This window comes from Filicampus tigris, chromosome 15 (genome assembly GCF_054856515.1).
Source record: "Filicampus tigris isolate MCC_2025a chromosome 15, RoL_Ftig_1.0, whole genome shotgun sequence".
NCBI lineage: Eukaryota > Metazoa > Chordata > Actinopteri > Syngnathiformes > Syngnathidae > Filicampus > Filicampus tigris.
The window spans coordinates 4,842,446-4,865,411 of record NC_141231.1 but is presented as its reverse complement, the minus strand read 5'-3'; the positions used below and the strand labels follow the sequence as shown (position 1 = coordinate 4,865,411).

Sequence of the window (22,966 nt, the reverse complement as noted above, 5' to 3'; positions counted from 1 at the left end):
TCGATTCGATTCGATTTTCAGTTCCCGATTTCGATTAGATTTTTAAAAAAATCTTTCATCTTAACCAAAAGATGTTTTATGTTAACACCTTCATTGCTACAAACAGTAACTTTTTGTAAAAAAAACAATTGAAATTGAACTTATAATTTTGTTTAACTACATTTTGTCTTATTAGTGTTTTGTTCGTGCTGGAACTATTCGTGAAAATAAATAAATGTACAATATATTTCACTGTTAACATTACCAATAATTTTTGTGACATCTGCATTTAAGTTGTATCAACCTGACGTTGCAAATCGATTATTTTATTTTTTACACCGTTGCATATTTTAAGCATTTTTAAAACAATTTATAAATAAATTTAAAAAATGTTACATCCCTAGTTTTAAGTTCTTGCCATGGTATTGTTTCAGTACTGGCGTTGAGATATATTATGTAGGCATCATATCAAAGTTAACATTTTGGTATTGTAACAACACTGGTCCCCACTGACCCAGGTGTAAAATTGCCTGGCCCGCACAATGCCATAAATGGATGACATAATGCGCTGTTTGCCACTCTTTGTCACAAAAATGCTTTTGTAGTATCAGAAAGTGTCATGCGAAAAATAAAAAATGGAGTAAAATGAATTAATAAAGTGACAATGCTACCGCAATGCAGTGATTATCCGGAGGCAACGTGTGGGTTGAGAGGTTCACGTTGAAGCTGGGTGGTCGGGGGCTAGAGCTTGTTGAGGGAGCCACTCGAGATAGTAGTCAACCAGTCAACAAGTTAAGGTCTTCACAGCCTCCACCAGAAATTTGCAAGAGTTTACAGAAACATAGCTGTCTGATCTCCCTACCGAGTGAAGCGGAGAGCACAGTAGAATTGGGGGTATATGAGCACAAGTCGGTGATAAGGAGACGAGGCACAGCTGTGAGTATGCTGGGCGAGAGCTCCAGCCATTGGAATCCACAGTCTCTGAAACCAATCCAGCAAAGGAGACAAGCAAAAAAACAACAGCCCAGAAATTGTCAAGCCAGCCAATCGCAGGGCACGCAGAGACAAACAAACATTCACACTCACAATCACACCTAGGTGCAATTTAGAGTCTTCAATAAACCTTGCAGTAGAATATTTAAAGGAAAATGGAAAATGTACCTTTTAATGTTTGGATACATATAGTAAGATTCAGAGAAGGCGCGTCAGTAAATTTTGCCGGTCTGTCAGTCGTCATTCACCAGCGGCCGAGCCACCCATCGGTCATTGTCAGTCTGTCATTATTTCAGTCCGTCATCGTTATTTTAACCGTGCTTCTGTCATCGCTAATTTACAGTTCGTCACCACCATTTTGGGACTGTCAGACATTCTTCTGCGGCATCGGCAACAGCCATTCCACGTGTTCGTGCTACTTTCTACGTCACAAGCATTCACAGCACAAGCAGTGTATCTTCTTCATAAACAACCACACCTCATACTGATGTCCACAATCGTTTTATTGCTCGTCTATTATGAAACACTGTGAAAACTCAAAAATATTCCGTAGTATTTACAATCAATATTTATAATCAGCTCTATGACTCAAACACTCAACAAATAAACACAATATAACATACCGTGTGCGCCTGGTAAAGCTAAGTGAGCTAGTGGATTGATCAAGTAGATAAATCAAAGATAATAAAAGTCCATCACATGACACACGCTCTCATCTTTCTCTCCAGCGATCGCTCTCTTTCTGCAAACAGAGGAGTGAGGACTTTAGGAACGTGCAATAAGAGGAAAGAGATTCAGTCCGCTCAAAGCAACTCTGGTAAGATTTCTGCAGTGCCTGCCCATCAGTGACTTGCGGTGACGTTCATGACTTGTGAGGCACTGCTCCTCTGGAATCCGACTTACAAATATGAACCCAAAATAGAAGATTAGCCATATATTCCAGTTTGACCTTCATTGAAACATATGTTTCAAATAATGTTCAGTAATGTGATAGCAAGAAAATTTAAGGTCAAGTTCATTGTTGTTGTTCAATTTCCAGTGCTCATGCTCACCGGCTTACCACTTGTGTGCACGCATGCCCAAAGACATACGTAACCATTAAAGCAGTAGTACTCAAGTCCGGTCCTCAGGATCATCATCAGGTTTCTGAAAGCCTTGCTGATGATCTTATCACATAAGCGGTGCGCCGGTGAGCGTGAGCACTGGAAATTGAATATTGCACTCCAGTTCAAGTCTGCCATGTGCTTTTGCAGCCTCAATTCCAAGTCAAGTCAGGCGCAACAACGATTGCTACCAAGGGCCAACTTCAAAATAAAAGCTATGTAAGGGATTGCTATCCATGCACCGTAATACTTGTTTGGCTTACATTTTGAAGCTGGCCCTTTGTAGCAATCGTTGTTGCGCCTGACTTGACTTCGAATTGAGGCAACTGGCCACCAAGAACAATGGTCATAGAGCGAGTCAGAAGCGGAAAGGACCAATAGCCTGCAGGGACACGACTGCGAGATCCAGCTCGCTAGTCATCATTCTAACAGAAGCCAGGCTTGCTGTTAGCCTAGCGGACGTGGTGCAGAATGAAGCTTCTGTGATTACTTCTGCGAAATCTCATCAGTAGGGTATGACTAACCTTGTTTCACGACAGCTCATGTTCACTATTTGAGGTAGGGCTGATCAATTTTTCTTAACAAGAAAACCCAGATTATTTTCACTCAAACACGATTGTACGATTACGATTTCTTTGTAAAAGAAAAAAGAATGAAAATTGATGTATTTCGAATGTCTTTTATTTAAACTTATTTTTTCTTTCTTTGAACTCAAAATGCCAGTCAATTTAACTTAATACACACAGAACAATTCATTGGGATTAACAGTATTTTACTTACGCAATAGATTTCAGATCTGTTCTTAATCAAACCAATAATGAAAGAAGAAAGTGCATATACCATCTGAAACGAAATAATCAACATGAGAGAAGGTAGACAGTCAAGTCTGTCAACCAAACAGTCCGTCAGCAAATAATTTTGCCAACCAGCTGGTGACTAGCCTTTCACCTTTCTCCCTGGTCTTACTTAAACATAAATCAATGATTAGTGCAAAATTGTCACTCAATAATACAATGCATCTTAAATACGGATGCATAGTCCGGTTGGACCAGAGGACCGTTGTAGAGAAGACGTTGAGTTACTTGCTCACGGGTTGTATTGTACATGTGGGGTACACACTACACTGCAGATCTATATTTGCCTGATTAATTAACTAAACGCTCACTTGCCTGAGCAAATAGCAGAATCGCCAGTAGCCATGGATGTTGTTGTTGTTGTTGTTGTTGTTATCGGACTGTGCGCTCGTGGGAGGAAGCGGAAATGCAGAGGAAACTATGGTGGCTTATATACACCAAAAATAAAAAATCGAACGTGCCGATTTGAACATTTTTAAAATCGTTTTATCCAGAAAATTCGGTTTCGGTTCAAAATCGCTTAATCGAGCACCCTAATTTGTATATGGGACCTTTAACGATGCAATACTTTAGCCCATTGTCAGCTGGGACAAGCTGAACAGTCAAACCCTTCTCTGTCACACAAAGTTTCATCTATGGCTTTATGTTATCATTCCCTTTTTTTCTCTTGGCCGTCACTGATGTTCTTATCTGTTGGCATCCCCCAAAATTCAAAAAGCCGAAGAAAAAGAAAAAGAAAAATACACTTTGCTTTTGCTTTTTTAAAAAAAAAAGGATTTAGTGTATAAAGTGTATTTATTCATTTGTTGGGGGGGGGGGGGTTACATCTACCCGCAGTTTCTGGTCAGACAAGCAGAAGTAGCATCTCAAGCTGGAAAATTGCATGAGATGTCACAGACTCTGCAGTGCAATGATTAATGTGGCCAAGTACTTCCTGTGCTTATTATACAAGGAACAATTGCTTGCTGACTATCAAAGGGCAGCCGTGGTCTGAAGTTCAGGGAATAGAGTTCAAGACTGAAACAGAATGATTAATGCTACTGGCCAAATTTAACAATATCATTAATTCTAGCATCATATACATAAGTATGCATCAACTTTCTCAAAATATAACTTTCTTCAATATATTCAGTAGTCAACAGAATGTAATAAAGTTAACTTTGTGGTAGTGTTTCAAGCAGACCACCAAAGGCATTATCACCAAAGGCATTTATCATGGAATCATATTTCTTGACATGCTTATTCACTGAGCACTGACTGTTTTTTTTTTTTTTTTTACTTAAATAATACACAACACAATTCAACATTACAACATTGCAAATTAAATGTAATGCTTTTGGTGATGTATTAACAGCCCCTTCAAATATATTGTAAATTATTGGTTCCATGGGAGCTCAGCTCTTTTGGATCGCACGTAACTCAAACGCTGTATTTCATGCAAAACGACATTGTACATATTTAAATCACATCAAGCATTTAGAAAAAAAACCACCAAACTATAAAACTAATGTATTTACAGCGTGCAAAGGCATGCCAGGGACTTTGGATGTGCACGTATGTGTTAGTAATCATTCACTGAAAACAGCGTAGTTGTTGGCAGATTGATGATTAGAACGGTCATCAAGCTTACAGACAAAAAATACTTTGGCTCCAATGAAGACGGAAAAAACAACCATATATTAAACATACATAAACATGAATATTCTTACTTTTGTCAAGGAATATTTTGAAATAAGCAGGATATGATATGATCACAGGTCTTTTAAGTGCCACCACCACTGCTCTGCTAATAAGAAGACCTTATGTAGCGTTTCCCTGCAAGCTCCTCTATCTTATATTTCCTATTGTATGCATACGATACAAACCAGAAGTGTTTCCCTGTGTTCTTTAAAATCATATAGAAGATGTTTCAAAAACATTATTGATGCCATTAGATTAAGTATTTAGACATGTTTTGGCTGAGTGTGTTTTGTCAGAGTTGCGCACACCAGGGGCGGAGCCAGAACGTGGCTAATGGGTGGGCCTGGAAAAATCAGGATGGGCCTGAATGTTTCTCTCGTTGCATGAGCACAATCCTCCTCTCCCGACACACCGTACATCCACATAAAATGACAAACTGGATGATATGAAGTTCAGATCTTCCTTAGAAAACCACAATTATGCCATACTTAATATGGCATAATATGGCCACCATGGCTCCGCCCCTGGCGCACACCAAACTTAATAGTGACTTTGCTTCATAATTTTATGTCAAACTTGTTCAACATAAAATAGGAAATGAGAAGAGCCGCTTAGTTTGGCGGCAAATGAAGTCAGCTGTGTTCATATTCATGGCACCAAACACTATTTCTTTTTATTTATTTTTTTAAATACATATGCCAGGCTGCGCCTACTTGCACGTCTGCAAAAAATACGAAAACAAGGCCTACCCCGCCTCGGGGCTCGTGAAGACCGCACCTTTAGTAAAGTTGCCACTTTATTTTATGAGAGTGATGATTGTTATTGTCGGATAAAAAAAGGAAGTAAGCATATAAAAATGCAAAATATAATGTGTTTTTTTGTTTTACTTTCTCCCTGTGTTTTTATTTATTGCTGTATTACAAACTTGACAGAACAAGTCACAGGTTCTGTAAAAACATTGTCACTCGTAAGATGTGCGCTGGTACTAAGAAGTGCGATTTACAAGGATACTAAAAGACATCAAAGCGTGCGGCAGTATGTTTGTGCGAAAAAAAAAAAAAAAAGAAAACAAGTTGATACCTGACAATAACGAGGTGAGAGGTGTACTCTGAGACCGCGTAACAAGCCTTGGCTGTGGCGCGGCAAACTGTGATTTCCGCTTATTAAAAACACAAACCCTGAGCTCACCCAGGTCGTCATTATGGAGACTCGTTTCCGTGAGGGTCAACGCTGACATGGTGCTTGGCTCTGATAGCATGTCTCCATCTAATTGTAAGAACACTCATTATGGCTGATAAGGGAGAACATTAATCACTCAGAGAGGTTTGACCTGCAGCTGCCCCTGGAAGTTTTTGGCTGGGAGGGGGGCTCTCATGGGCTGACTCAAAAGATCTCATTATATCTTTTTGTCTTGGCAAAGATAGCCACATCTATCATAGAGTTGGAAAGACCCGCTGTCATGCATACGGCCTTTTTGCTGTGTGGTTGGATCACAGCAACCTGACACAAAGTGGCTGTCCATTGTTCAAAGAATATAAATGATGATGTTCCGAATGTAGATAACGCGTCAGCTAAGACAGTAGGGAATATAGAATGGAATTCTTCCATCATATTCTACTGTCATACTGTTTGATGACGTCATGCACGCTTTATTTGTAATTAATGTACCCTTTTCTTCTTCCTTTCGTGTTGGTAGAAACTGTCAGTAACACTTTTGTGACAAAATAAACACACGATGATGTCTCCAAAATGGCACGAAAGCAAATGTAGTAAATGACTGTTGTGGTTTGAATTGCTCTATATCGGCAATATATTGGTTGGTAGTCAATTACACAATCTGTTTTAACAATATGTTTATGTAAGGGATATCTATCTATCTATCTATCTATCTATCTATCTATCTATCTATCTATCTATCTATCTATCTATCTATCTATCTATCCATCTATCCATCTATCTATCTATCTATCTATCTATCTATCTATCTATCTATCTATCTATCTATCTATCTATCTATCTATCTATCTATCTATCTAAAAACAACTCGACCTCAGTCCCCTTCTAGCATTCAGTGTAGGGAACATAATAAAAGAAAATCAATAACCTGCTTATTTTTCATGTAAACGATAACAGATTTAATGACATTTAACTAGAAGCATTCTTTGGGGGAAATGAAGGATGCAACCGTAGTAGTTTGATCTAAATGATTGCACTTTAGTCACACAAGTGGTTTGTTACTGTTTTGCCTCAATGGAAAGAGCCTGGGAGGGGCTGTTTAAATGAAGTTGTGTTTGCACTGCGCTGGACTAATATTCATGTTTACGTTGAAACATTTGACATGTTGACTGGGGCCCCCTTTGGAGCCAGGCCTGGAAGCAGGGTTCGAAGGTGAGCACCTGGTGGCCGGGCCTGCACCCATGGGCTGCAGGTTAAGCCCGATGGGTTCCCCTTCTCATGAGCTCAACATCTGTAAGATGGGGCCACGTCCAAGCCAATGTGAGCTGGGTGACAGCCGAAAGCAGGGACCTTGGCGGTCCAATCCCCTTGCTGCAAAAGCTGGCTTTAGAGATGTGGAATGTCACCTCTCTGACAGGTCACGAGCGGTGTGTTTTGAAAGAACAAGATACTGGTTGCAAGTGTCCGAAATTAGTGGGGGATAGGGTGAGAAGATTGAACATTCGGGGGGGACTCAGATTCGATCCACTTCTCCACATTGAGAGGAGCCAGATAAGTTGGCATCTGGTTAGGATGGTTCCTGGCTGCCTCCCTGGTGAGGTGTTGCGGGCACGTCCCACCAGGTGGAGGCCCCGGGGATGACCCAGGGCAATGCTGGAGAGGCTATATCTCGCGGCTGGCCTGGGAGTGGTTTGGGAATCCCCTGGAAGAGCTGGATGAAGTGGATAGGGAAAGGAAAGTCTGGGCTTCCCCGATTAACCTGCTGCCAACTTCGGATAAGCAGAAATCAAATGGATGGATGCATGCCATTTGGCATGCTTCTAAGATTATTATTATAATAATAATAACAATAGTCGACTAGTTAGCACGTCCGCCTCACAGTTCAGAGGTCGTGGTGGTGTGATTGTGAGTGTGTGTGTGTGTGTTTGTTTGTCTCTGTGTGCCCTGCGATTGGCTGGCAACCAATTCAGGGTGTCCCCGCCTACTGCCCGAAGACAGCTGGGATAGGCTCCAGCATGCCCTGCGACCCCTGAGAGCATATCGATAATGGATGGATGGATAATAACAATAATAATAATACATTTTGTTTGTACTTTTAGAAAATGTCCAGAATGATAGCAGTATTCTAATTCCAACAGGAATTTTTCCCAGAGAGTGGTCTCCACAAGTCGATTTTGATAAATACTGGTAAGTGCCACACTTCAAATAACGCCTTGTTTTCTTCCCCCCTCGGGAACACAAGTGGTGACTGTACTATAACAATGACATCTGATACCTGTGTGGGTCATGGTTGACATCATTACTACAGTGCACACTTCCTGCACAGCGAGGCTTATCTGTGTTGAAATGACAAAGAAGATTAGAGCTCTCAAAACTCAGAGCAGCTCTGCTTATTTTCTGGCTTTAATGTATTGTCGTGTTTCAGACAGGACCGTGGCTGTCACTTGAAAGTGGCTCTGGATCTTTGCCCAGCCTAGCTTCCAAGTGGAGCGCAAAAAACTATGCATGAGGAATATTATTATATAAATTAGGCCCAACTAATAAATAACAGTGGGGCGGAGGTGCAAAAAGGCTCAATCACAGGCACATTTTCAGAAATAGGTAGAAAATGAAAGATTTACTTCGGTCATTTCAAAGTTGACTGTGGACAATCCCTCTACACAGCTATTTGTATTGAAGCAATTAAAAGGTTTACCATAGAGTTTCTAGAGATAGTGAGCAAAAACTCTTTGGGATTTAAAAAAAATATATATATATATTTAAAAGAACAACCTAAACAGGGTTGAAGAACACAATGATTGGACAGAAAATTCAAATTTATGGATTTATTCCATGTGGTACAAATACACCTGAGTCTAGAAAGAGATCTACCCTTTAGTGAGTTAGGGATGTTATGATAAAAACTATAATAAGACTAATGTTATAACATGCATTTGTAAAAATGGAGGGTCATACCACTCATAAAAAGCCTTACATATAAGAGATGAAGATGCTCTGTAGTTCAGTTAATACATGCCATTTAATGAGAAGAGCTTTGGAATTTTTGCTTGAGGTGTGTGCACAAGCCTTAGTCGTGTTTTACAATGATAGAAAATGGTCACGTTTATTTGTCCTCTTTTTTTTTTACTAAACTTGAGTTTGGAATTCGAGAGGGAGATGTGAGACTGTTCAGCAGGGAATGTTTTTCGTTATGAAAGTGGTTGACCTTTGACCCCGCCTGTACACTAATTCACCGCTTGAGCGTTGACATCGCACAACGCGTTTCTTCGTACATTTAAACACACCTCGCCTGTCTCCTCCAGAGGAGCAGACCTGCACATGACTGCAGGAGGTTGACACACACTGTTATTTCAGCACATGGATAATTTTCTTCTTGACACACCTTAATCCAGGACAAATATTCTCTTTCTCTCTCCTGTGTGAGTTTGGATTTGCAATCAGGGATTTGACTGAACAGTATGGAAAGAGCAGACTGGAACATTTTGCTTCTCGGGAGCGCTGTTAGGACTCAAAAGAAAAACAATCATTGCACTGGACAAAAAGTTTATTTTTACTTGGCAAAGGAGACATGGATCTATCCATGAATCAATGCAAACACTCACTATTAGCACTTGGGCTCATTGCTGTCTGAATTTTAACCGATCACATTTATTCCTACTTTAGAATGAAGGAATGTCTTCTACAATCACACAACAACAATGAACTATGATTCTCATACTGTGGAGCAATTTTCTGCCTTGTGTGTTTTCTATGAATGGAAAGAGAGCAGTAATTTCACATGAGTGACTTAGCTCGATATTCTCTTTGCTCTATAAACTTTCACAAGTATCCCAGTCAAGTCCATCCTTTCTCCAGAAGACACAAAGAGACAAATGCCGCTTTAGCATCTCAAGCATGGAACATTACACCTAGCTGGGCTGTGTAAACGAACTGACATGCATGGCGGCTAACAGTTCTGAATGTGAGACAACCATTACAACTCATGAAGCAAATCATTCTAAACACACACTCCTGACACACACATCTGGCAGCTTGGTGGTTGAAGGAGATGTCGGATTATAGTAAAGGTCCCATGTGCAGTACAACAAGGCTCACTCTGGCCTCTGGATGTTTTGTTTTTGTATCCACGTAAAATGAGAGCACTTGGGAGTGTGTGTTATCAGACAAAGGGATATACACAAGGAGAGGTAGTAGGAAATCCTGCCGAAAAGCAGACGTGGGTAAAGAAGCCAAAATTTTATTCTGCCTTTAGTTAAAATCTGTATGACTCAAGTAAAACTAAAGTTAGTCTTCCAAATAATTACTTGAGTACACTAAGAGTAAATAAGCACTCAGTGAAAAAAACTATTGAAGTATTGAGTGTTTGGTGACTAACTTCTGATTTATTTTTTAAATCAGAGCATAATGTCACATTCAAAAAAATCATTTTGGAATATGGAGATTCAACAATATTATTCTAAAAGAAAAACAAATATATTTATTAAATAGCAAATGAAAGGGGAAGTCAACCCCAAAATGTTCTTAATATGAAGTCAACCCTAACATTTTTTTTTTCAAGAATCTGTTCTATGCAGGCTCACTAGTTAAAACAAGGCATTCTGATAAATATTGCATTTGTGGAATGAGAGCTAATCCTCCCGTTTTTAGCCAACTCTGGGGGCAGCCATTTTGTCACTTCTGTTCAGAGGGACTGTCCCATGTTGTTGTCATATTCGTGAAGGAAAATGACATCCACTGCACATGCCCACGGAGTGCCGAATTTGTCTCCTACTCCTCGAGCAAATACAGCAAAATCGCATTACGCCACCTGAAGCAGCACCTATTAAATTGCCTGAATTTACCTCGACTTTTTGTCACCAAATTGCGAGATGGTGGCCATTTTGTCACTTTCTGTCGACTGAAAATGACACTACAGATGCTCAGGGCTCAGATAACGACCAATAATGGTTCAGCTTCAGAAAACAGGTGAGCTCTACAGTATTGTACAGTATATGGTAAATAGAGTATGGTAAAACAGGAAGCAAACAATAACAATTTGTGGTTGCATTTTTCTTTTGAATGGCTGGTGGTGGACACCAACGCCTTGTCACCCAATGGCAGGCAGAGTTTCAATTTGACATAGATGTGAATGGTTTATTTCCCTGTGGTGTGTCTTATTTGCTTGTGTGTAGAGTTTTGACACAGTAGGCCAAATCTTACAGACCGTCTTCAAGGAATGGGCAAAAAGTTTAATATTGCATTTGTGGAATATGAATTAAGCAGCAAGACCCACCAGCGATCTCATGGGACGGCCAGCTTGCAAACGTCTGCGCTTGGTGTAAAAGTGGGCGCATCGTCATTTTCGTGCAGGGACAATGATTTACATATGGCTTCCTGTATAACATCAAACATATATATATATATATATATATATATATATGTATATGTATATATGCTACACATTCCACCGGGATTTGGTTAAAAATGTGCCCTGCCGATGACCCTGATTGCGGGTTGAGAAGGATCAGCTCACAAATGACAAAGCAGTGTTGGAAAGTTTTAAACAACAAGAACATGTGATATTAGTCTACCTCCTGGCCTTGCATAAGTTTTCAGCGTGTGTGTGTGTGTGTGTGTACATGTACAAATTTTCTTATTGTCAATGTGTCTAAATCACCAAGAGCATTGTTTAGCTAGTGTCACATTAACTATTCATGTTCTGCAGTGTAAGCATAGCAGCTTGAACGCATCTCTAAAATGCCCATATTTAATAAACAAGTCGAAGCTGAGACAAGTTAATAAAAATGTTTTAAAGTTTCTACAGCCATTGATAAATTACAATAAACAAATGCAGTAAGCCAAAATGTCATAGTAGGAAATATAATAATTACCCGGAATGCAGTACCAGTACATTTTGAAACCAATTTTTACTTGTCTTTTTCCCACTGCAGTAAAGGTGTGTATGAATGAAATTAATAAATGCTGGAAGTGTGTCCACATACAAATATAAGTAGATCTGATTCCCAGCTGGGCCGTGCACCGCACAACACTTTAACATGGGAAACAGACCTCAGGTGTCATCTCACTGTAAAGTTAATTGGCACGGCAATAAAACATTCAAGCTAATCGACTAAGAAAAAGCTTAGAATGGAAGAGGAATGTTACACAGAGATGGAGGAGGGTCCCTCAAAGCGACTGGTCACACACTGAAGGAATGTAAAAAAAAGTTCGTCAAAAATTGGGGGGATGAAAAACAAATAACGATGAAATCTGACTGGAATGACCTAAAAGAACAAAGCTAGCTGTATATTACTACTGCAGGGCATTACATAGCCCAGTGAACTCATCATAACAAATAAACCCTCAATAAATAAAACTAGCGAAACATCATTAATTATAGCACCGGAATAAAACAATCGATATACGTGTTCACAGTCCGGCCTTCAAATTTTTGTGTGACTTTCACAACAGATCTTTCCGATCAAATTTAGCTCTTTTCAAAGTTTACAAGCATTCAAATGAGGATCCACTGCTCGATAGTGGTGTCATTTAACACCCCTGTCCAAAATCAATGAAAGGCTTATCTTTGCTGTGAATTGAAAACATTTGACTTTGACAAAAAGATGATTATGAGATATTTTATTTCTTGCCGTATACAATTGGATCTAATGCACAGTTTTAAAGTTAATTACCAACATATCCGAACATATAATGGGTGAAATTTCTTGATAGACCTAAAATGTACTACAAATTATATATATACTATAAAAAGTACTGAAACACATCAAATTAAGTTGACCTATAAAGGTCTTAGTGAATTTTACTAAATGCTTGAACTAGCCGAATATCCCAATTTTTTTGTGAAGACAGTAGTGTAAAAGCTCGCTACCTGCAGCGACTTCTTCATCCAGTAGTACATTTAATAAAGTGCCCTATCATTGCATGTGAGATGTTCATTATGGGCCACCTCCTGCTCGGTCTGAGGATTGGTTAGTGTTATACTTATGACCGCCATCAATCGGATTAAAAGGAAATGAAATTGAGTCATGCATACCTTCTTGACTTAATGTGCACATTTTTTTCAAGAATATGTTCCGAGCAGGCCCACTAGTTGAAACACAGCATTCTGATTAATATTGTGTTTGTGCAATATGAGGTAAGCAGCAAAATCCACACCTTTTTAGCCACCTCAGGTATCGACCAATCATGGCTCAGCATCAGAAAACATGTCAGCCATGATTGGTCGTTACTTGAGCCCTTAGCAACTGTGATGTCATTTTCGGTCAACAAAAGTGACAAAATGGCCACCCCTAGAGATGGCTAAAAACGGGTTGATTAATTCTTATTCCACAAATGTAATATTAATCCGAATGCCTTGTTTCAACGAGTGGGCCTGCATAGAACATATTCTTGAAAAAAATATGTTTGGGTTGCCTTTCCCTTTAAAGTAGGTCTTTTTTTTTCTTGCATTAAGCTGAGTGGCTTTAAAGTCAATTAATAATCTATATATTAATCTGGTCTATAATTAAGAATTAAATAACTAATAAATATTTACTTGTAGGCTGAAGGATGAATTGAGATATCAATCGCGGCGGCACGGTGGTCGACTGGTTAGCACGTCCACTTCACAATTCAGAGGTCGTGGGTTTGATTCCGGCCCCGGCCTTCCTGTGTGGCGTTTGCATGTTCTCCCCGTGCCTGCGTGGGTTTTCTCCGGGTACTCCAGTTTCCTCCCACATTCCAAAAACATGCATGGTAGGTTCATTGATCACTCTAAATTGCCCCGAGGTGTGATTGTGAGCGTGTGTGTGTGTGTGGGGGGGGGGGGGGGTGTGGGGGTGTGTGTGTGTGTGTGTTTGTTTGTCTCTGTGTGCACTACTATTGGCTGGCAACCAGTTCAGGGTGTCCCCCGCCTACTGCCGGATGACAGCTGGATGGGCTCCAGCACGCCTGCAACCCTTTGTGAGGATAAGCGATATAGATAATGGATGGATGGATATATCAATCGCACTCTAATTGAAAGGGGAAACGACACAACATCTATACTTGTTACTCAACTCGCACGAATCCACAACAGTTGCATTTACCTGCCCTTCTGTGTTCTGTCACTCACTGTTTTCTTTTGTACTAATTCTACTGGGGCAGAGATTTCCTCCAGTGACAGGTTGTGTATTTGCTTCTGCTTGTTGCGCTGCCCTGTCAGTGTGTTGGCTCACAGGTTCTCATGAGGTTACAAACAAATGTGTGTGTGTTTGCATACAGTAACAATGTGTGTGTATTTGTGCGCCAGGCGGCCTCCTGGGTGGGAAGAACACCTGCATCTGCGCTGTCTGCAGTGCCCCTGAATCCCCCGTGCTTTCTGTGAGTGTTGTTGTTATGTTACAGTTACTGCTGTAACAAGTTGTCAAAGGACTCGGTGAGATACAGTAAATGACAAACTAAAAGACTTGAGCAGTAAATAAGCAGAACCAATGAGAGATGTTCTCTAATTACTTGAGGTAAATGTGCATGAATGAAAATGAAACATTTTAGGTTCAATTTTAAGTTCGTCAATCAAGCCTGATTTGAGCATTTATTTTTTTTTAGGTCCCAAAAAGTGGACCAAGACTGATCCCCACAATGTTGATATGCACAGCACATGCTAAAGTTTGTGCCAGGAAAAATGCACCAAAACAAGAAGCTAACTAAATATATTGCATTAATGTATTAATTTACTTTTGTAACCTGTTACTCAAAAGCCTGATTGTCCTTTGGCTCTTTTTCTGTGACAGTTTCGCTGGGCTTGAGTCAATCACAGAGTGGTGATCTCGCCGAGCCTTTTCTCCTTTCACAGATCTCATCCAGCGTCGAGACATCGACAGTAAGAGGAGAGAGCCATGAATTAATGTGTTCTCTTTCACTCATTCTTCATATTTTGTGCTGAGTAGAATCGCACATGGCCTACATAAAACTGAATGGGGCTTCATTTTAACAGCGGGACACACAAGTGGTCAACGCGCCATTGTGTGGTCTCCATTATGGAACACGGGGGAGTTTAGTAATATAGGCTGTCCACTAATGACAGCCAATGTCATTTTTCATGATGATTTCAAATATGGCTTTCTCCTCGAGGATTATGCCTGCGTTGCCACAAGGTCAAAGGTCAGTGCTACTAAAGAAGGCAGTACAATTATTTGGTTACTGATATTATCTCTTTTTCTTCCCCGGAATGGTTTGTTTAGCAAAACCCCCAGCCAAATTCCATCTGTTTAAGCATTCAACTAAATTGAAGCAGACAGGAGAAAAAATGTAGAACTGAAGTGGATATTTTACAGGAGGCTCCCCTTGTGAGATCAAATTAACACAAGCCACAGGAGACATTCTTAGGAGCGACATGACAGGAAAATTAATCAAGTTAAATGAAGGATTATAAATTAGAGGGTGTCAAACTGGTAGCATACCAGTCAGTAAAATATATTGAGGATTCTGACTTTTCAGTACAGTCTCGCATCACATTTTTATCCTAGTGACAGTCAACGTATTGAGTCTTAGTTAACTTTAAGTGACATTACCACATTTTTTTTGCATTGTTTTGATTTCACTTCTTTCTACGGCTATGTTTCTCAACAGTCTCTCCTCCTTCATAGGAAAAAGTTGATCAGTTATCCTGCAAATGACGTCTTTCCCTGAGTACTCGATGGAATAATCGATGGGCTAATCGGTTCTAAAAAGATTTATTTGTGACAACCCTACGCACATGTACATTATATGGTTTTGGACTATGAGAGGAGGCCAGCGTATACTCGCAGAGAAACCCATGTAAGTACATGGAGAACACCCAAGTCAGATGTTGCCACCCACCTCACCCGGTTTTACCATTTTTAATTCTTTTGTCAAGCAGGGGGCGGGTGGTGATGGATATTTGAACGACGATGTGCGAAGTTTGCCCGATGCCTGATGCAAACGGACGTTTTTCATGCATGAATAATTTTGTGACAGGGGAAGGATTTGGGATTTGAACGACATGTCAAGTGTATGTTGGCACGTTCACGTATGACGTGCGCACTCCATGATGTCGCAATGCGTTCCCTCACATAAATTGGGGCCCCCCCACGGACGGCGGTTTCCTACACACTGTGCGTTATCTGCATATAGGGAGCGGCAGCCCTGGGAGAACATGCAAAATCCACACAAAAACGCCCCATCTGTGTTTTGAACCCAGAACCTTCTTACCAGGAGACAGACACTCATCTACTATGCTGTCCAACAAGTGTTTTTAATTTACTTACTTAATTTACTTTACTTATTCTGTGTTTGTTCCATTGCAGTTTGGCAGTGCGTTTGCAGCTGCTTTGTCAATCGACACTCCATCTCCCCTCTCAGAACAAACAACAGCAGACATACTTCCTGCTCCCTGTGACATTCTCTCAAGGTGGCAAGTTTCATCACTGCTGATTTAATGAAAGTGACGAGCCTTGAACCACCCGCCAAGTTGAAGAGGTGCACTGCACATCAAGGAACTGACAGAAAACAGCCTTTTGGTTTTACTGTTTTTATTTTTTGTTTCAAAGAAAAAAATCCCCTAGTGAGGTGGTCAATCAATGCTGGGTTGCACCTTCCATGCTCTTACATAAATGGTGAAAAATCACAAGAGCCACATGTTGTGATTATTTAAATATTGGCTCCTTCAAGAACCACGTGAAAAGAGGTGAACAAATAATTTTATGAAGCAGAGTTTATTTTAATTTAAGATTACACCAAATTTTCTGGGTGTCATTATTTGTGATATAACGATGGGTTGTAAAGGTTTATATCCCCAAGGTAATCTACATATTTTACAGTCTTAAACTGATTTAACAGAGCAGACACAGTGAGTGGCAAATCCTGAGCTGTGTACATGTTTCTGCGTTCAGCCTCTGTAATCGGGAGAATTTAAACACACGAGTCGCGCAGGTTAAACATATCCCCCATGGATAAAACTGATTGAATGTTTATTTCCTGACACTATATTACATCAAAATCCGAGAATCACATAATCTCAAAATCCCTAAAGATGCAGTGATGCATCAATGTCAAGTCAGTATAACTATTTCTCATCCAGCTTCTTAAATCATTGCGTCACCCGTTCAGTACTTATAGCACAGCGAAGGGGAAGTGTCAGTCGGATATATATTTTCTACAGACCAAATACGCAGATAACAAGAGACTGGTTATCAGTGGGAAGTCCAGGTCAAGACATTCCTACAATCCACCATCAATCAACATGAAACATACACTTACAGGATGCAGCTAACATAATAAAATGGTCCAGGGAGAAAGGGCGTCAATGATCTTACTGCCAGTTACAAGTTGTAAAGGTAACAGTAACTAGCTAGCTAGCTAGCTAGCTAGATAGATATCTTGATTATTTATAGATAATATATTCTAAAAAGATAATGTATTACACTTTATAGTAAGGCTAATCTTTTACACTCAAAATATAGAGCAGCTACATGGTGCAAAAGCAATTCATCCCCATTATGCTTTGTCAGATAATGAATTGTGGACAAAACAAATAGGAGAGGATTGTACCTACATAGTAGAGTGGTGTATAGGTATCAGTATAAGTTTTCAATCAACAACTAAATCAATAATCCATCTCTTAGACCAAAACATGCAGAGGAGACCGTTATTTACATACTATGAATACTGCACAGTGCGCTCGTATTGCCAGAAAATGCAAGACGCACAAAATGCACACAAGACTTGGCAGAACATCACACGATTTGAGGAATGTAAGATGCCAGGAAATACACGTGCTTCCTGTCCCACTATTTCCAAGTTTTGATACGGCCTATTATGTACTGTCAGGTTTAGTTGCATTCATTCTATTTTGCTAAGGCTGATGAGGTTTCTCATGACTGCCGTGGCGATTATTTTGACGGTTTAAAAATCTTGCGAGCAACCACCATAATTAGGGTTTATTAAGTTTGCCCATCATGCCCCACCTGCGTTGTCTCGTGACCTGAAAGCGGCTGCCGTGTCCGTCGGGAACGTAGTGTCGATGTAGCCGACAATTACAGCTGTTGATAATGAAAACACTGCATAACATGGGGACCTGGAATGCACAGCTTTGTTGGCGATCTGGCTCCACTTGCAGCAATACCTACATGTCAAGTTGTACGCTTTCGATGTAATTTGTACAGGTGGTGACATCTTTTCAAACATGTACATCGCGAATTTGTACGGCAAAACTTTGTTGCTACCGCCACGCTAGGCCGATCCGATTATGTAGAGAATTCGTGTAATATTATGTACAAAAATGTAAGGGCAAATTACAACTTTTGTAATATTCAGCACAGCCATGGGGTTGACAGGCAATAGCACATATGCTTTTCAAAAAGACACATGATCAAAGTCAGATTTGACCTTGGAATGATTTGCAATTACATTCAAAGACAGGAGAGGCTGCTTCATATTGTTTTACCCCTGTGTCTTGTCTAGGACATATCAGCAAGGAAAAAAAAATCCATTGAGCCCTCTCTTCTTTGGTGATGGTTGACGTTTTCATTGAGAGTAACCTTCGGACAAGATGTGTGGACAGATGGAGGACTAGAAAGGGCTCTTTTTTTTTTTTTTTAATAGAAGCGCTTTAATGTTTGGAGAAAACATGAGGATATATATATATATACTGTATATGTTGACTTGACTGAAGATCTAAACTGTATTTTAGGAAAGATACCTTTTTTTTTTTTGCATCTTGAGAAAGAAGTTGAAATGAGGTGCTAAAGTGCTTAAGTACAAAGTGTAACCATCCATCCATTTTGTGCACCGCTTGTTCTCACCAGGGTCGCGGGTTACGCACCGGACTGGTTGCCAACCAACTGCAAGCGGCAGAAATCATATTTTGACTTACATAATACATCATTTTATTGAAACGTTTTTTGTTTGTTTGTTACCTCATCACTGATATGTTTAAGTCACAAGAATTACACTCAGCGTCTGGCGAATGGGGTTTGATTAAGCGCGCCAAACGGTTGTAGTGATGTTAAGTTTAATGTGTGTGTAGCGCACGTGTGTTGAAATGAACTCTACTCATGGTAAAAAGGTGGCTTTTAATTTGAATTCAAAATGCAGGCGCCATGCTGAGTGTGGAGCTAAAAGGCATATGAAACTAAAAGCTAAAAGGCATATGAAACCCTTTCGTGGCGTTTCATTCTTGCAACATTAATCGAAGCATATTTTTGTTTTTTTTTCAGTCTGCATATAACCTTCAGTTCTGAAAGAAACAGCTGTTCCCCCACTTTTTCAAGACAAACAAGCTATGACTGAGCCTCTATGTTATTTTGTCACTTAGTTGCAATGTCGTCAATGATACAAATCACACACCGTACTTACAATGACAAAGAAATATTTATTACATCTTTTTTCCATGATTGTTTTCATTAGCTATAGCTGCTCCAACATGTGTATTTACAAATAAACGCCCTTTTTGTAGAAAAACCTAGCCAGAGACTTGAGGAGGGAAATGGAAACAGATGAGATCGGGAGGGGAAAAGGGTGCACCCACTACAACGTTAAAACAAACATGGCGTTTGGGGGACTTGTTGCAAAAGTAACAAAATGCTTGCAGACAAAAGCTCGCCCTGGCCTTTGTGGGTGCAAAAGATGAGAAACGGATTCTGCAAACCAGAAACACAGTGGCATTGGGCTGAAGGTTACATGGGAGCAAATTCAGGTGAGATAGAAACCGCACCCTTCGGACCAAGACACCTAGCGTCACCATTTGTTCAGAACATATAAAACACCAGCAAACCAAGTAAAACGCATCTCCTGAAACGTTGTCACAGCGAGCTCACATACAGCTAGAGGTGATGTTTAACAAAGGACCACTGAGATATACTTGAAGAAAACACCTGTATGAACTGGAGTGTCTATTTAAAAAAAAAACAGATTCGAATTTGTAGTTCTTAAAGTTCCATCTGGTCCTCATTAAGGCCCTTTCCATGATTCATGAGTGTAAGATGACCACTGCATGTTCAACACGCTCCACATTTTCACAAATTCACATCCCGAGGGTGTAATGTATCTCTGTTTTATATAAAATACATATAAAATGAAAGAATTTTCTAATATCAAATATCATTTTCTTACTGATCACCCATCAAAGTATCTAACACTGTATGTTACAATAGACTTATTGTTGGATACACAGTATCCAGGAAACTGGTTGTTTTTCTCATGGTCACATGGCCGGAGATGACGATTTGAGGGTGAGTGGACTGATATTGGTTGAAATCAGATGTACAGAGGTTGGTGCTAGATGTCAGGATTTCAAATGAAACAAATAAATCTGTCTTTTGTTACAGATCTGTAGTTATGTGAACACACCCCAAAAAAAAAAAACATTCACAAAAGACAAAAACTGGAAGCTAGTTAAGTGAATCTGAGATCATGCAATGCGAATGCAAATAACTTAGTGAATGCAGTGTTACAAAACATCAAACTTGAACATGCATGTAACCTATGAATGTGTTTAGCGCCCATGTTGAGCAGCATTCTCAGCACTCTATGAGTAAATATGAGAAAAAGCATTATTCACATCAAAGTGGACGATCAGGCTACAAAATTAAAACTTTTGTGATATTGTTCGGACTTTTGTAACGTAGTTAGAAACTCCCTCCCATAAAGATTTGTTGCATGTAAAAAATCTGTCACTGACATTAGATGAAATTACTGCTGTTTTTATTTGTATTATATTTGTATTTATATTTGTATGTCACTATTCTTTAAATGTACTGTACTGACACTTGACTAAATCAAAATGGACATGGCCACTGTATGTTTGCTTTCCATCCTATAGAAAAATGATGTGGGCTGTGCTGAAAATATATGCCCACCTTTTTTTTTTGTTCTTGCTTGGAACAACAACAAAAAATGAGCTCAGCACATCTTGGGGTTACATTTTACAGCAATTCTGCCTCTGTCTAGCTTTCGATGCAGTTGATTTTTCATAGCAGCAATCAGTAGGTTCAACCATGCAGTTTATATTGTACGAAGGAGCTTGATAATTTACACCATGTGGCCAATATTGGGACACTTGTAACATTTTACTGCACAATTTCTGCAATGAGGGACTTCGTAAATTCTTCATACCAAACTAATCCCAGCATATTTCTGTCCCTTGCTTTGTGCACTGGCGAACAGTCATGTGAGAACAGAAACAGGGAGGGCCGCCAAACTGTTCCCACAAGTTAGTGAATGTCAAAAAGTCATGGTAACATGAATTATTTTGGATTCAGTGGAAATTAAATATTGAATGGTGAACTGTACTGTTGCCCATACTGTAGTGCACCACAAGGTTGCATTGAGATCATTTGTCCAAATCTGTGCAGCTCAATCTGAAAGTGACTAAACTCAGTTTTGTACTTCAGTTTAGGTATGGAAACATCCCTGAACTCTTTAGCACACGTGCCACTATATACAATTAAATGTGTAATGACAGTGATTCACAAAAGGAATAATGCAAGAGGAAACCTACAACTGTGACATTCATTAATACCATATTTGAACACCTATTCCACAATTTGTACACGCTGATAGCACATCAGACTTTTTTTTCTTCCTTCCTGGACTTTGTAAAAGCACTAAAAACATTCCGATTAAAACAGATACACAAACTATATTTAGCATTGTATGATTTCAAATGAAATGCGTGTCATGGTATTTAACCCGATGCGTTATTGTGTTAATGTGTTTTTTAATTTTTTTTATTGCCTTTTTACCGGACCAGAAATCACAATAAATAAAACACATGTTGCCACGACAAAACAACAACAACAAAACATAGCTAGCACATGTCATTCCGATATTTTACTTTACACCTGTGTTGACTGCTACACTTGAAGTATGTGATCTATTCAAAATAAAGAGGAAAATAAAACACTACTAAATCGCTTCAATTCAGACCCTAAAAATGAGTGCGTCTTTAAATGTTCTCAATATATTTTCAACAAAGGCTACTCCACAGTCTCTCAACAAATCGTTCAACACCTTTATCACCTGAGGAAGGTTACATTGTGAGAGGCTTGCCCTCGCCCCCCCCATTGCAAGAAAAAAAAAGTCCTTTCTTCTGATCCATGCGTTGCTCCGCAATCTTCTGATGTGAGATGTAGTCATGTTACTTGACGGGGTCGTTCCAGACACAAAAAATCCTGGAAACTTTGAGTGATCCTGCAGCGCTTCCCAAAAAAATGTGAACACTGGTGTTGGGTGCGAGTGTGTGTGTGTGTGTGTGTGTTTCCTTCAACATAAAAAAGCGTTGACTATTTGGGAGATAAATATTAAGAGATTTTGCCTCTTTCCCCATCGGCACCTGCCACAAGATCGATCACACTAGTTGTCAAAATGAAGTTTTTCATGGCCCCTTCCTCTTTCATTGAGAGAGATTGTCAGTGTTTATCTTGTTTTTTTTATTTTATGTAATAAAAAAGTGCTCAATAAAGGGGAGGGGTTGCAGGGTAGGGCAGCCCGTGGTCCACTCGGGACAGTCAATTCCTGGGAATTTCCTCAGAATGAGCGCTATAAAGACAAGATGGCTGCTAGGAGAATGAGGGCAGAGCAAAGAAGGAGCACGGAATAGCAGCACGGGGCGGCGGAGCTCACGTCCCTTCGAGAAGGCTCCGGTGACTCGTGACTGATGTCATCTGAAGGGAAAATAATGACAAGGATTCTTATTATTCAATTGGCAATTGATCAAATGAGCTTGGAAGAAAGTAAAGATTTGATTTTTAAACTAAACACACATGTGAGAGTGTCTTTATATTACAAAATAGTAATGAGAGCATCTAGAGGTTGAACACACATGCACTTTAACCCTCCAAAAATCTCTACATGGCCAATAAAATAATGATTTGGCCGCTCTGTGGTCTTTGAAGGGATTTCATAACCACTAAATAATAGTGCATCTACAGTGAATATGTGCACATACAACTATTATTTAGATGAAGTTTTATTGTATATCAACAATTCATGTAAATTACTGATTTTGTGTTGTCTTTTTATTTATTTATTTTTCTTAATAGAATTTTGTGTAAAATATGAGTATACTACGCATAGTTTGCATTGTATATCTGATCAAGTTTATCATACAATGACGACTAAATTAGCTCTAGTAATTAAAAAGCTCAACCATTATAATTATTATAATTTGCTTATGCTGTGAGGAGTTTCTTAGGGAAAGGA

The 22,966-nt window shown here is 39.5% G+C and overlaps 1 protein-coding gene across 1 annotated transcript in view; it reads right to left on the bottom strand.

The window, feature by feature from the left end:
• Positions 1 to 19,104: 19,104 nt before the first annotated feature.
• Positions 19,105 to 22,966, bottom strand: part of LOC147135207 (ephrin-A5b-like) — a 75,128-nt gene continuing 71,266 nt past the window's right edge. Inside the window, exon 5 of the mRNA XM_086054312.1 lies at positions 19,105 to 22,428. Within this exon, the coding sequence (XP_085910438.1) occupies positions 22,304 to 22,428 (125 nt within the window). The 3' untranslated portion in view covers positions 19,105 to 22,303. The remainder of the gene's footprint in view (positions 22,429 to 22,966) is intronic.